A 14,388-nucleotide genomic window follows, 5' to 3' on the forward strand; every position below is an offset into this window, starting at 1 on the left:
CTGTATTCTGGATAAAAGCTCCATGGGCATTTCAGAAATCTGATGCCTATTAGAAAATGTTGGTTTAGGGCTCTTTAAAAAACCCAAAACTATTTCTTCCTATCATCAGAATCAAAGAGGACACTAAAGCCCTCTCTAGGATAAGCCAGAATGATTGACATTATGCTGTATTCAATAGAAACACACAATCAATGCTGTTTGGATACCTAAATCTCAGTTAATACGTAGGGAGACATTCTAAGTCAGTTATTTACTAATAATTAAAACTAAAAGAAAATCCATGTTCTTCGTAATATTGCAATTATCTGGTGGCATTGGTACTTGCAGATATAAATATAAAATCAATATACAATGACTTTGATACACAATTCCAAATAATCAAATATATGAGGACATGTCATATTTAATATTTAAATTTTTTTGAAAGGCTGCAGTCTTAGTGACAAAAATAATGGGTTTAAGTGTTTTTCTACAATCCTTGATTCAAGTATTTTTTTAATAAGTAGTGAGAGTAACAGGTAATAGCACCATATTCTACTGATACAGGGCAGGATTTTGTTTCACAATCTCTACTCCTACCAGTAGTTCTTATACCAAGAGGTCACACTGAGGACAGTGAAATAAATTATAGGAATAAAAACTGAAGTCTCATTACTACAATTGTAAAATAAACAAACATGTTAAATAATGCCATGACCAATCTTAATTTTTACAGCAATTCAACTACAACATAGAAAACTGCCAAAGAAAATTATAACTTTTCTGTTCACTGATTTTGTAATATTCATTCTCCTGATAATCAAACTATACAAGGAATAGTTATAATCAGAAACTGTCTTGCTACTCAACATGTGAGTGTAGCACTTCAAAAACTATACTTTGATTTAAATTTTTTTTTTCAAATGATCGATTAAAAGTTACCTACTGAAAACTACCTCAAAGAGCACAAGACTATGTGTTGTTATTACTCAATTAAAAATGGAATAAAGCTTAACAGTCTATGTAATTTATTTTTGCTGACTGAAGATGTTTAAATGACATATTAATGGCTCATCTCACATAACCTTTTTGTTGTGTACCAGGTACTAAGGACATCATATTTTTGGAACCTAATATACATAAAGCCTATTGAAATGAATCAAATTATAAAAGATGTTTTTCAACATTATTCATTTGTATCAATAGTGTGTGCCTAGGAGATAGTTCCACTGGATTGTACCTTCCCTTTCTCTGTCCACCTCATACAGTATTGTCCTTTCCTATATATGTGTTAAATAAGAACAATCTTTAGTGCTGAGTGAATTTACTGAGTAGTCTCAGATCTAAAACAGATTGACCTCTCAATTGGTACCAAAGTACTTGCTTCAAAATAACTTAGTGGTCAATGTCTTTGGAAACTTAAAAGATCTTATCACTTTTTTGCTTTCTTGGCTTTTTTCAGTATGTCACATTTTTTTCTATTAGGGCGCCTACATCTTTCATCAATGCTTGGTATACATTCATAATGCCATACTTCGTCCATTTTCTCAACAGGATAAACTGCTTCAACATAATGGCGGATTAATCTCAGTCTGACAGGATCGAGCTGCTTTTTGTTACAAGCCCCTGAATGGTTGTACTGCAGTCTAAGATTATCTGAGGTAAAGAGCTCTGGGAAAAGTCTTACTAGGAGTCTGGCAGCAAAATTACCAACTGAAAGGCTCTGCTGTACTATCTCTCTTACTTCTTTATCAGACAGCAGATACAGAGAAGGCACAGGAAAGTCTGGAGAAGGAACAATAAGTTCCTCAAGTGGTATCTTGCAAAAGTCTTTGTTACTTCTTTCTGGAGGCAATGGCGGTCCTTCAAATTCTTCTTTAAATCTTTCTGGGTTTATTGCATAGGTCAGAAATTCTCTCCTTTCAGGTCCCGGCACATGAACTTTTCGCTGCAGTTGGTATGTGCGTCTCTGCTCAGTATCTCTGCGACGACATCTCTCGTCAAGCTTCCCAACAAATTCCAATGTCCATACTCTATCGTTCTTGGCTCTTGGATACAGCATTTGCACATAGTGTCGAATTAATTTAATCCTAATGGGATCGAGCTGTTTCTTGCCCAGAGATCCACTACAATTATATTGCTTCCTTAGGTTTTCATGAGTAAACAATTCAGGGAATAAGTGAACAAGCAATCGAGAAGCAAAGTTGCCTATAGACAAGCTGCTTTCATATATGTTCTTAAGCTGTTCCTTGCTTAATAGGTAGTCTGGGATAGGGACGTCAAAATCAGGGATAGGGATGTCAAGCTTATCAAAGTCTATAGGCACAAGCCAAATCTTTTTTGATCTTCGGCCTGGCCTTTCATATTCAAAATTATCTTCCACTTTTATAATAGACACATCATCAGGCAAACTAGAAGAATCATAGCAATCATCTCTCATCTGTTCACTCTCACTGTCATCCATGTACATGCTTTCAAGCTCATCATTTATTCTCTGAACACAATGCTGTAACCAGGCCTTCCTCTCCTGCATAGCAGGAAAGTAAATCTCTGTGTACCTGCGAATTACCTGAAGTCGCTGAGGGTCAAGTTCTTGTTTCCCACATTCTCCGTAACAACTGTATCTCTCTGCCAACTTTCTGTGATCAAAGAGTTCTGGAAACAATCTATGCAGCAAAAAGACACAAAATTCTCCAGGAGAGGAAGCTTCATCTAAGAATTCATTTATATCCTGGGCATCAAATACCCATTCTGAGGCAATGGAACTACTACTATCAATGGGTAGAGCTTCTTCTTCCTCTTTATCATCAGTGACCTGGTCAGCCTCATAAAAACTGGAGGACTGTATATCTGGCTGACTATTTTCCATGTCTCTTTGAGCCCAAAAGCTATTGAAAAAGTCATTGACCTGAGGCAAACACTCTGCCTGCCAGATAGCAGGATTCTTCACAGGAGGATAACAGAATTCCACATAATTTCGGATAAGCTGCAAGTGAAGTGACTCAAGTTTCTTTTTGTTTAGATAACCACAGGTAGTACAGGTTCTGCTCAACTCATCCTCACTGAAGAGCTCTGGGAAAAGTTGTACCAGTAAGCGACAAGCCAGATCTCCACCTGATGTACTCTGATCCATGATCTGTTTGAGTTCAGAAGCAGTCAGTTGATATTCAGGTGGAGGCCTGAATTCTGCTACAGTATCTGTGGGGCTGACATGCTTTTTAATTCTACTGACTTCTAGTGATAACAAATCTACTTTGCTGTGAAGTTGAGTCATGTTGGAATTTAAGGTATTCAGTGTGTAAAACATTTTTTGTATCAATGAATATATGTTTAGATCTGACTCTGAAGAAGGAGTTATAAGAGCACTCGTATCTCGCTTTCGTTGTTCATTCATAGTCCGAAGATTGGAGGGACTGTTAGGATTAACCTTTTCAAACAACTCATAGGAAGTGAACTGCTCAGTTCCGGGCAAATTCTTCTTCTCTGTAATTTTGTGAGAGATCCCGTAGAGTGGTTTCTTATAAGACGGCATTACGGAGTTATTTGAGGCATCTTCTTCACAAAGCCATGTTATGCTGGGATTCTTGTTTTTGTTTGGTTGCTCCACATCTTCCTGAGTAGGTGACCCATCTCTGTGCTTCAAGTTGGAAAGAAGGCCCTTTCAATGAATAAATGTTTCATTAGTATCACAATTTACTTCTTTCAAAGTTACTAATTTGTCCTAAAGGAATAAATTATGAAGTATACATTGCCAATTTTAAGAACTGAATTAACAATACAATAATTGCAACTCAAAATGTATTGACAATTACAAAACATTACAGCATTATTTTAGCAGCAATTTGTTATTTATTTAATTTACTCTTTATCTTTAGGATTGGACAAATTATTCTTCTTAACAGATTTATGAAGAGCCCTAAATGCTTCAAGGAAGATTATTCATAGAAAGAGTCCCCAAGGAGTCTATATGACATACTGTATCTGTTTCAACCGAAAGCAGAGATACAAATGTATTCTCTGATTCTCATTACCCAGTCTTATGAAACTGAAAAATCCAATTCATGAATGCATGTGCTACAGGAATGGAAACTGAGATCAATGTTCATCAGTGCAGCAAGATCGTTATATGGTGTTCCAACGTAGAAAATTCACAAAACCCATGTGCTAATTTTAGTCATGATTACTGCCCATTTCCCAATATATCTTCAGAATCTCCAGATAATTCATCTCCACAGAGCTTCCTACAGCATTCAAATTGGTGGGAAAGCCCTTCCCTCAAGCAGGGCTCCAGTTGCACACTGGAGGCTCTACATGTATAAAAGGTCTCAATACCAAACTTTCAACCAACAAATGATTGTGGAACCCACACAATGGAATAGTCACTTTTCTTGACTGGCATCTTTCCCATCTACAGCTCTTTATAATATCCCCAATGATACTGTACCTTTGTATGGATGTTGGTTGTAAGCACCTTCAAGAGCCAATTTGCAGACTACTTGCATGAAACAATGCAAATGTATTACATTTGGTTCAATGTGTTCTAATATGAATCAATATCACTGAATCAATATCAGAAAATGGCATTAACCCCTTAAAACTCCTGCTTACAGGTAGGGATGTGCACAAATCGAGATTTGTGCACAGATTTGAAGCACAGATTCAGCACCTATAAAAGTGAGGAGAGCAGTTCCGTACCTGCTCCTCTGCTGCTCCACGCAGCTGCTCTTGTGCGGCGGCAGCACACTGCACAATGGGTGCTAGGGGGTGTGCCACCACAGCGGGAAGCTGCATGGAGTGGCAGAGCAGCAGGTACGGAACTGCTCACTTTTAAAGGTGCTGAATCTGTGCTTCGAATCTGTGCATGAATCTCAATTTGTGCACATCCCTGCTGCAGGTAGTAATGGGCTGGATAAGGGGAAATAAAATGAAGCTGAATCCAAGCAAGCTAGAGGTGCTCATTGTTGGGGGTCATAATCTGCAAGACGGGATAGAACTTCCTTTTCTGAATGAGATTACACCCCCCCTGCCCCTGCCCAAGAACAGGTTTGTAGCTTGAGAGTGCTCTTGGACCCAGGTCTCACCTTGGTGTCTCAGGTTAAGGCTGTGGCCAGTGGTGTTTTTTAACCAGCTATGATTGATTCAACAACTCTGCCCATCCTTGTGGATAATGACCTGAAAACATGGTATACCAGCTGGTAACCTCCAGGCTGGACTACTGCAATGCACTCTATGTAGGCCTGCCTCTGTACGTAGTTCGGAAATGTCAGTTAGTTCAAAATGTGGCAGCCAGATTGGTTTCTGGGGTATCATGGAGAGACTACTGCTCTTAAACAGTTGCACAGGCTGCCAATATGTTTCCGGGCAAAGTACAAAGTGCTAGTTATTACCCTTAAAGCCCTGAATGGCTTAAGTCCTGGTCACTCTACAAGATCCCTACCGCTCATTAAGATAATCAGAAGGGGTCCACCTTCGTGTGCCACCAGTTCATCTGGTGGCAACCTGGGATCGGGCTTTCTCAGTTGTCACCCCTAGGTTGTGGAAACCGCTCCCCATGGATATAAGAGGATAATCTTTGGAGGCTTTCAGGAGAGCCTTGAACACCTATCTTTTTAGCTTGGCTTTTAATGATATCTAGTTTTTAATGAGCTTTCTGATTTTAATTGTTTTATTATGTGTTTTTGATTTTAATATAAATTGCCCTGAGTCACTTTAGGAAGGGTGGTATATAAATTTAATGAATGAATGAAGATATATATAATGCAGGACAACTGAGAAAAAGCATTGTGCAAAACTGCCTTTTTTTTTGTAATGCAGGTGTAGCTTACCATATGTTAATAGCTGAAAGGTTTATATAGGAAGAAGTATCTTACAGTGATTTACATAATTGTTTCACATTGTTTGTTTACATTTACTTGATTTATATCAGAGTCTAATATTTTGCAAGCACATTTTGCTTTACTACATCAAATTCTACCTGGAGAATTTACAAGCATATATAAGAATTCATATTGATTTTGTTGAAATATTTTTCACAGTTTGCTGAAGAAAATATTAATTAGCCAAAGGTAGAATATAGATTAAAACAGGAACATAGGACGCTGTTTTATTCTGAGTCACTGTCAAACCACTGGCCAATCTTGCTCAATATTATCTACATAGGCAGTGGCTCTCCAGAGTTTCAGGCAAGAGTCTTTCCCAGCCCTAACTTATGATGCCAGGCATTGTACCTGAGGCCTTCTGCATGCAAAGCAGATGTTCTACCACAGCTATGGCCCCATCCCCAAATGATACAGAGATAAGCATTAATCACACCCTCTTAAAAACATGATGGAAACCCTAAGCTTCATGTTATAGCCCACTCAGATCAGTGACAAAACTAGTTTCACAAATTAGGATTGTATCTTAAGGCCTGAAAGTCTCATCTGCTCAGTGTCTGAAAATGCTATATAAAAGTGACAGGCAATCTCTGCCATTTGTGTGTGTGTTATATGCTTATACTACTGACAAAAATGATTTAACATGAATGAATTTAGCTAGGACAAAGCTATTTCTGGGCTATTTCTCATGTGGCATTTTTATCTGGGTTCTGATACCCAAGTACACACACACACACATCAGCTTTCCCTTTTACAATATATGTAATCAGTAATGAAGCTCCTGTTCATGTGTATTTTAAAGAAAAACTTGGCTTATATATGTTTGCACTGCCTTCATATATATGATGCTCATGTATTTTGATCTTACGACAAAATATCATTGAAGACACATCCTTGACCTCGCTGTTTTGGATATCAGTACATGGCTTAACTTTGTTGGAATAGTGCATACATGTTTACTTAGTTTAAGTTTAATGATTTTAGATGACATTTGGAGGACATTCAAAATATTAGCCATATTTATCTGTAGTGACACACTTATGAAAAGGGCTGAGGAACCTTAAAAATGAGGTGGTTTATTGTCATGAGCTTTCAAATGCAAAAGTACAGTTCATCATGTCTTTGTCCACTTCACACATCTGTTTAATTTTTCTATTTTAAAAAAACCTCATGCTCAGTAATCCAATTAGTTTCTAAGATGTCACAAATGTGTTCTTTCTCTCTCTCCTTAAAAAAAATAAACTTCCTACTATTAAAAACAAGTGAGTACTTGAATATTTCAGAGCAAAGATCAATTAGGCACCATTTTACACAATCCAATAAATCATGATTTATTGGGTTAGGGATGTGGTTTGAAGTCCCTAAAGCCGGTGGACTACCCAATCCCCTTACCAATTCTGCTCTGGTGTAGAACTCTGATGCCAACATCCTGGTTGGTTTAAACAACTGGTTCATATGTCATCTGAACCAAGAACTGTTGTTTCACTGTGGTTTATAAACCACAGTTAAACCAGGGTGTGAAACTGAAATTAAACACTGGTTTCACATCTTGGTTAACTGTGGTAATTCTAATAGATTACACATGGAACTGTTGTTTAAGCTAACCAGGATGTCAGCAGCAAGTAGAGGAGATAGGGAGAAGGTCAAGGGAACACATGGGCTTGGGAAACTTCAAGTCAGATTGCCAGTTTAATAAACCATGGTTTTTGAATCATCTGAAGGTCTGACTAAATACAAATTCTGATCTGAAGGTTTTACTAAATACAGGCTAATTGTTAGTCAGCCTGTAAGGTTAACTACGAATCTAAATGAGTTGCTATTAATATCCATACATAAAGGAATCACCTCTTGTGCAAGGCCTCTTTTTTTCGCACTTGGTAAAATGTCCTGCTGGCTTCCTGAACCATCACAACTAAATGAAGTCCGTTTCCGTTTGTTGGTGTCTTGTAAGCAAGTCACTAAACCATCCAGAGAGTTTTTTTCAGGTCTTGAGATCACAGAGCAGTCTAATACTTCATCTTCTTTGTCTGTCTCTACTTTCATAATATTTTTAATAATAGCTGGTGAAAGAGAAAAGTTATAATAATAAATCACTGACTGGCATCTCATTAGGCTATTGATTCTACACAGATGTTCCAGTATTACCATCGGACTATCATATCATAACACACATAATATTGTGTGTGTGTGTGTGTGTGTGTGTGTGTGTGAGAGAGAGAGAGAGAGAGAGAGAGAGACAGAGAGAGAGAGAGACAGAGAGAGAGAGAGACAGAGAGAGAGAAAATCAGAATTATCTACTATGGACACTATGCCAAGGTGTGATCTTACTAAAGATAATTATAACCAGCATGCTACAGCCACCTTATGCTTAAAAAATCACCTACATCCTCTGTTATTAAAGTGTTGACTTCTAGTTACACTGTTTTCAGAACAGTTGCACTATAATGCATAGTCCTTGTGCCAGAAGAATTAGTGTAAAGAATGAGAGAAGCAGATGGAACACAGAGATAGAGGAGAGTGAATTGTACTGAAACATAATGATATCCAAGACTTTTTAATGTATTAGCAATTTGTTTAAATCAACATGTCTTTTGGTATAGCTTGTATAAAGACTACATTCTTTATTCTCAGTATTGTGGTTTAAGAAACTATACTACAAGTAGAACATATTACCTTCAGCATTCTCTTCTTCATCAAATAATTCTGTTGAATTCATGTTCTGTTCCTCTACATTTAACAGAAAAAGAGAAATGAGCAAAAAACGAACAAAAAAGCTAAAAATGCTTTGAAGATACATGTCACAGATGTACCGTAAAGCCATTTGGTCAAATTCAGCATCTCTGGTGCACACCATTCATTCATTCATTCCTGCCTTTTGCCTCTTAAAAGCGCCCCCTAAAGTGGCTCACAAAAACTCAAAATTCATATAGTTAAACACAACAATTAAAAACAAAAACTGAAAACAGCAAAGGTGAAAATTCATGCAGAATGGACACAAAGTTCACTGGCTGACATTCCTTGCAGTACTGACAATGGAGAGAGCCCTGTGGAGATGCAAGAGGCAAAGGATCCTTAGACCATTCACCCCTGAGAGACACAGTCCTACAAATGAAAAGTCCTTTGAGGGGAAAGCACTGAAAATTGCTGCCCTCCCTCTGCTGCTCCTGGGCTGTGGAGGAAAGAAGAAATGCAACAAGGCTGTTCACATGACCAGTAGTACCATGGCTTGGACAGCCTGGGTAATGACAGTGGTCTGGAGCACCAGGATCAGTCCTGATCCTGGCGACACTCTGCACTGGGGTAGCCCAAATCTGGTACCATCCAGGTACAATAGTGAGCTAATAGTGGGCTAATAGTGAGGTAGAAGGGCATGAGCACACCCTTCAACCCCACTCACGTAGCTGCTAGGGATGCCTGCAGCCTGAGCAGCCACAGAGCCGGAAATCCCCTAATGAGCCACACTCCTGGCACGGTGCATTGTGGGATGCCAGAAAACTTCCTCCTCCAGCTCCTGGCTCTGCCGCTTGTGTGCTGCGGGAGCATCAGAGCTTTCAGTCAAACAGCAATTGTGTGCACCTGCCTCTCCGCCAGCCCTCCCCAGCACCAGGTACATTGTTCATGTGAACAATCTTAACTAGTTTCTAACTTCTTTGCATCCTTGCAAGGCTCCTTCCATTGTCTGAGCACTATGTAGAATGTCAGCCGCTGCAAACAAGGTGTGCCCACTTTCCTTTAATGTGGGGAAAGAAGTCTGCATACAGGGGCAGCTTCTGGCTTGGTTCCTGATGAGCAAATACATTGGTCCCTATGGAATGAGTCCAGGCCTAGCACTGGTTTCACTGAGGGCCTAAGGCAGGGCGGCTCAACTTCGGTCCGCCTGAAGATGTTGGCCTGCAACTCCCATCACCCCTGGCTATTGGCCACTGTGGTTGGGAATTATGGGAATTGTAGTCCAAAAACAGCTGAAGAACCAAAGTTGAGCAGCCCCGGCCTAAGGGGACCAGTAAAAAACTTTATCGAAGGCTGTATTAAAGTATAGATGACTAAGAAGTAAGAGGATGGTTCCTTCCTGGGATCAGAAGTAATTATTTGGTAACACTTTCACAATACGCAATATTATAGTGGTATGAAGATGGGTGGCATGGTTAACATAGTAACTAACTAGTATTTACACCAAACTCCTGCTTTATTCTAAAAACAACAACAACCCCTATTTGACTCAGGTAAACAATGGCCTGGCCATTAATTTTAATTTTCCCTTGAATACCTAAATCCAAAATAATGTTCTACATAAAAAGGTTGATACTAGTATTTTAAAGAACAATTTGTACAAAGGTGTTATTTACTTACATTTCTCATTTTGTGGGACCAATGAATATTAAGATGCTAAAAATTATTTGACAGTTGAATATGAAATTAAAAGGGTAATTCAGGACTGTTCCTGGATAGGGATGTGCACGGAAGCAGTTTGGAGGCCCTTTATGGGCCTTCGAACCAGTTCGAAGATTCCACCGGTTCAAAGGCGGTGGGGGTCTCCCTTTAAGAGCAGGGGAAGGGTACACTTACACTTCCCGCTGCTCTCCCCCCTTCGGCATCATTTTTTTAAGCAGCCCATCGGGGCGGCAGCATACCTTCCTTCCGCCCCCTTGCCCTCCTTTCCCAGATATGACCGGAAGTTGCTGATGAGCCGGCACGCACAGGCACATCAGCAACTTCTGGTCATATCTGGAAAAGGAGGGCAATGGGGTGGCAGGGAGGTACGCTGCTGCCCCGATAGGCTGCTTAAAAAACCAACACCGGCGGGGGGAAAGCAGCGGGAGGGATAAGTGCACCCTCCCCCCACTCTTAAAGGGGGACCCCCCCACACTGCCTTCGAACTGCCCCGCCATGGTACCATCCACATCCCTATTCCTGGATGGTCAGGTGGCAGGGGAGGCCAGGAGTGTCTTTGTACAGCTTCAGCTTGTGCATTATCTGCAAAACCTCCTTGAAAAATCAGATCTGGCTAGCTTCACCTATGCCTTGGTCATGTCCAGGTTGGACTATTGCAATGGGGCATCCCTTGAAGACAATCAGGAAACTTCACTTAGTGCAGAATGCAGTGGCCAGGCTGTTTTCAGCAGCACCTGGAACAATCATATTACTCTGATTGGTTTCCAAGTCCAATTAAAGGTGCTGGTCATTACCTTTAAAATCCTACATGGCATGGGACTCAGAAGACTGCCTACTCCCAAATGTTTCTATCCAATTAACAAGATCTGCTAGGGTGCTCTGCCCTGCCAATACCTTTGGAGGCCAGGCCGTTGTGCATGCAGAATGGGCCTTTTCTGTGGTTTTCCCGCAAGCTATGGAATTCCTTCCTTGGAGAGTCTCATTTCCTCATCTCCTTCTTAGCCTTCTGCAGGCAGCTGAAGAGTTTTATTCAGGCACACTTTTGAGGAATGAGGAAAATCTGCATCACTTTCTGTATTTTTAAATGAAATTTTAGTGGTATGTTAACTATGTCTTTGTGTTTTTAAATTTTTATGTTGTCTTGTTTTATATCATTTTAATATGTTGTTATTCACCTTGAGGGTCTATTAGAAAAAGGCTTTGAGGATGTTCACACATGCAGCCAAGAGTGGGCTAAGGCAGCCAAGCCTGCTCTTGGCTGTGTGTACCATCAGGAGGCGAGTGGTTCCTGGAGGCGGTGTGGTGACAAACCTGCACAGGGAGCCCACCACTTAGTCAGGATTATGGGCTGTTAGTGTGTCGGCGCAGTGCAGTGTTGACACAGGAACAGGCTCCTGGCCAGGGCCCAGGGATCAGCACGCTCGCATGGTGCATTATGGGAGTTCCAGGGGCCAGGATCCCAAACCTCCGTGCTGCCTAGGGCAGCTGGTGTCTGTGTGGGTGCGCGATCTGCACACCCAGCACGGACTGGGCAGTTGTCTGCAGGGGAGGTAAGTTCCACCAGCCTTCCTCCCTGAGCACCTGGCAGCCCTTCTCACTGATTGAGAAAGGTCTGTGTATAATTCTTAAATGAACATTATGAAAGAGTTGCAATCAAAATTTTGTTCCCCTATATATCCAGCAATGGTAATTACATTGAGCAATCTAATAGAGCTGCTTAGCCACAGAAATACCACCTTAACAGTGTCCTGTATTTCCATGAAATTGATCCTTTCTTGCCTTCTCATTGTCAAACGGAGTCAAGAGAGCTACCACATTGGTCCTTTGCTGTAGAATCACAGTGCAACTTTGTGGCACCTCTGACTATAGTAGCTGGCGTTGTGCATGTGTGGTACATGACAGGTATGTGACTACCTCAAATGATTTGCAATAATGTATATCCTTTGCAGAAGCAGTTAAAAAAAACAACAGTAGTGGCTGGCATTCAGAGCAAGGAAGCACCAATGCAGCCAGAGCTGTAGACTAATAACACTTCCAGACTAACTGTACTGGTGCCCAAGGAAATTTTTGGTGACCTCCCCTTCTGGAGGAAGCCCACTGTGCCACATGAAAATATGTCCCAGAGCGGCTTGGAAGCAGTACGGGTGCCTCTCACTTGGATTGGTGATTCCCCACACAGTATGTAAACCAGTAATACTAACCACAATAGAGGCTGTATGAGTTTTTGTCAAAGGCACCCTTAGAGGATATAGGCTGCCGAGTTGGGGGCAACTACTGTGACAGGGAGCTGCACTTTGGGCTGGAGATACTGGAAAATCGCAACGCTGCTGCTGCTGCTGCTGAAGCACTGCTCTCGCCGCGACAGCAACCACCCTCCGACTCAGCCAGCCCCATGGTGCACTTGGAGCCTGGCTGTGTTGGAGGGCAATGGATGTGACGGGCAGGAGCTGCGGTCCAGGCCAATGGAGGTAGGAAGAATCTGTGCTTCTGCTGCAGTGTAGCTCCCTGGGGAAGCCGTCTAGAATCCGCTGTGGGTCTGGGGCTCAGGCGATGTCCCTATTCACCCTGCTGCACTAAGGATGGCGCTGGGTTTTGTTTTATTAGCAGCAACGGGCCAGGCCCATACCGAGGGGCAGCAGCCGCCGCCACTGTCGTCAGACCGCTCTCCCCCCCCCCCCCCACCCCGCGCACCAGTGAGCGGCTGCCTCTTCTGTGTCTCTGAGCCCGAACCCCCAGCAGCTCGCGACAGCGCTCTAGATTCGCCGGATGCGGCGGTCACTCCGAACTGTCCCCAGCCCAGATCGAATGTGAGGGACACGGCGCTTTTACCAACACCACCCCCCCACACACCCCGCCCAGCCCCAAATTCCGGCACAATCAGGAGAACCATTATGCTGGGATAAGCAGCAACTAAGGGAAATGTTGCGAGTCGGGGAGCTGTTTCTAGGCAACAAGAGCGGACCGTGAGAGAAGAGGGCTAGAAGGCGAGGAGGAGGAGGAGGAGGACCGCTGCGGCTCGGAGGGACTCGTCGGAGCCAATCCCCTTTCTGTAGCGCGCCCCGTCGCGTCTGCCGCTTCCGGAACGCTCCCCGCCCGCCTCCGCCTCCGCCTCCTCTTGAGCTGGTCTATGTGGCAGGCGGAACAGGGGCGCGTGAGAAAGGAATAATACGTTCTGCTCCCCTCCCCCCGCCCCACCGGAGATGGAGGCGTCCGCGCGAGCTCCTTCCGAGCTGTGGCACAGCCATGGTGGCAAGAGCTGGTGGCGGTGGCGTCGCCGAAGCGGCCGGGCTCAAGGGCTCGGCCGGAAGGAGGCGGCTTCTCCTTTCTTTTTTTGCGCCCCAAAATACAGCGGTGTGGGGCGCCTCCTCATCTTCCTCCTGCTCACACCAGACCGCCACGGGGCGCGCACGCACACACGCACTGGGCCTGGCTTCCCCCCTCGCTGGAGAAAGTGGGGGCGGGGGGGGGGGGGGAGAAAGGGCTTACCTGGCTCCTTCTTAGGCACTGGTGGTGGTGGTGGAAAAGGAGGGCTGGAAGGACCTGGCCTGCGGGTCTCGGGTGGGTGTTTTGGAGCGGATGTGGCGGGCGCCCGTGCCTTCCCCTCCCCCTTGCTCTTTGTGTGTGCGAGGGTCCGCGCGCTGCGCTCTCGCGTGACGTGACGGGACCGTGTGTCATTTCCGCACAAGGACAGTGAGGAGCCCCGAGGAACCACTGCGGCCACCCGGGACAGAGAATGTGTAAAGGGGAGGGGGAGCGAGAGAGGGAGGCGGGCTGATGAGCCAAGGCACCACAGCGCGCGCGAATGCGACGGCCCTTTCACTCCACACACTCACACACACTTCGCTCTCCAGCGCCGCGCGCGCTGGTGAACCCCGCCCCCCCCCCCGCGCCGCGCTCCGTGGCGGCTGCTGCTGTGCCCGGTGGAAGTCGTTAAGAGACGGTCTCTTGCCTCGTAATAACGCCCCCGCCCCCTGCACGCCAGGTGGGCTCGCGCTGTATAAACCCTGTCCTGGAGGCAGCTTCCTCGGAGATGGGTGGGAAGAAAAAGCATGGAGATATTTTAAAGTGTTTTTAATAATAATAATAATAATAATAATAAATAATAAATTCTGGCATCCCAGGTCCTTGGGAAGGACTCGAT

The 14,388-nt window shown here is 43.4% G+C and overlaps 1 protein-coding gene across 2 annotated transcripts; it reads right to left on the reverse strand.

Annotated features, from left to right (window-relative positions):
• Positions 1-385: 385 nt before the first annotated feature.
• BEND3 (BEN domain containing 3) lies at positions 386-14,133 on the reverse strand. Of its 2 annotated transcripts, none has more exons than XM_053289241.1 (4): positions 13,734-14,133; positions 8,529-8,582; positions 7,701-7,915; positions 386-3,637 (listed from the first exon to the last, which is right to left on the reverse strand). In XM_053289241.1, exons 2-4 carry the CDS (start codon positions 8,569-8,571, stop codon positions 1,412-1,414), a joined length of 2,484 nt encoding a protein of 827 aa, XP_053145216.1. In that variant the 5' UTR covers positions 8,572-8,582; positions 13,734-14,133; the 3' UTR covers positions 386-1,411. The 2 variants fall into 2 exon arrangements, with proteins under 2 accessions (XP_053145216.1, XP_053145137.1); XM_053289162.1 differs by lacking the exon at positions 13,734-14,133 and adding an exon at positions 11,142-13,369.
• Between the last annotated feature and the right edge of the window lie 255 nt (positions 14,134-14,388).

Source organism: Hemicordylus capensis, chromosome 1, assembly GCF_027244095.1.
Source record: "Hemicordylus capensis ecotype Gifberg chromosome 1, rHemCap1.1.pri, whole genome shotgun sequence".
Classification (NCBI taxonomy): domain Eukaryota; kingdom Metazoa; phylum Chordata; class Lepidosauria; order Squamata; family Cordylidae; genus Hemicordylus; species Hemicordylus capensis.

Bases quoted from the DNA above. Each gene is read 5' to 3' on its own strand.
- BEND3 (XM_053289162.1), bottom strand. From the start codon at position 11,166: ATGCACAACGGCCTGGCCTCCAAAG. The intron at 7,916-8,528 runs GTAATATGTTCT...CTCTTTCACCAG, and splicing joins TGAAGAAGAGAATGCTGAAG to CTATTATTAAAAATATTATG. The intron at 3,638-7,700 runs GTGATTCCTTTA...ATTCATTGAAAG, and splicing joins AAAGAGGCCTTGCACAAGAG to GGCCTTCTTTCCAACTTGAA.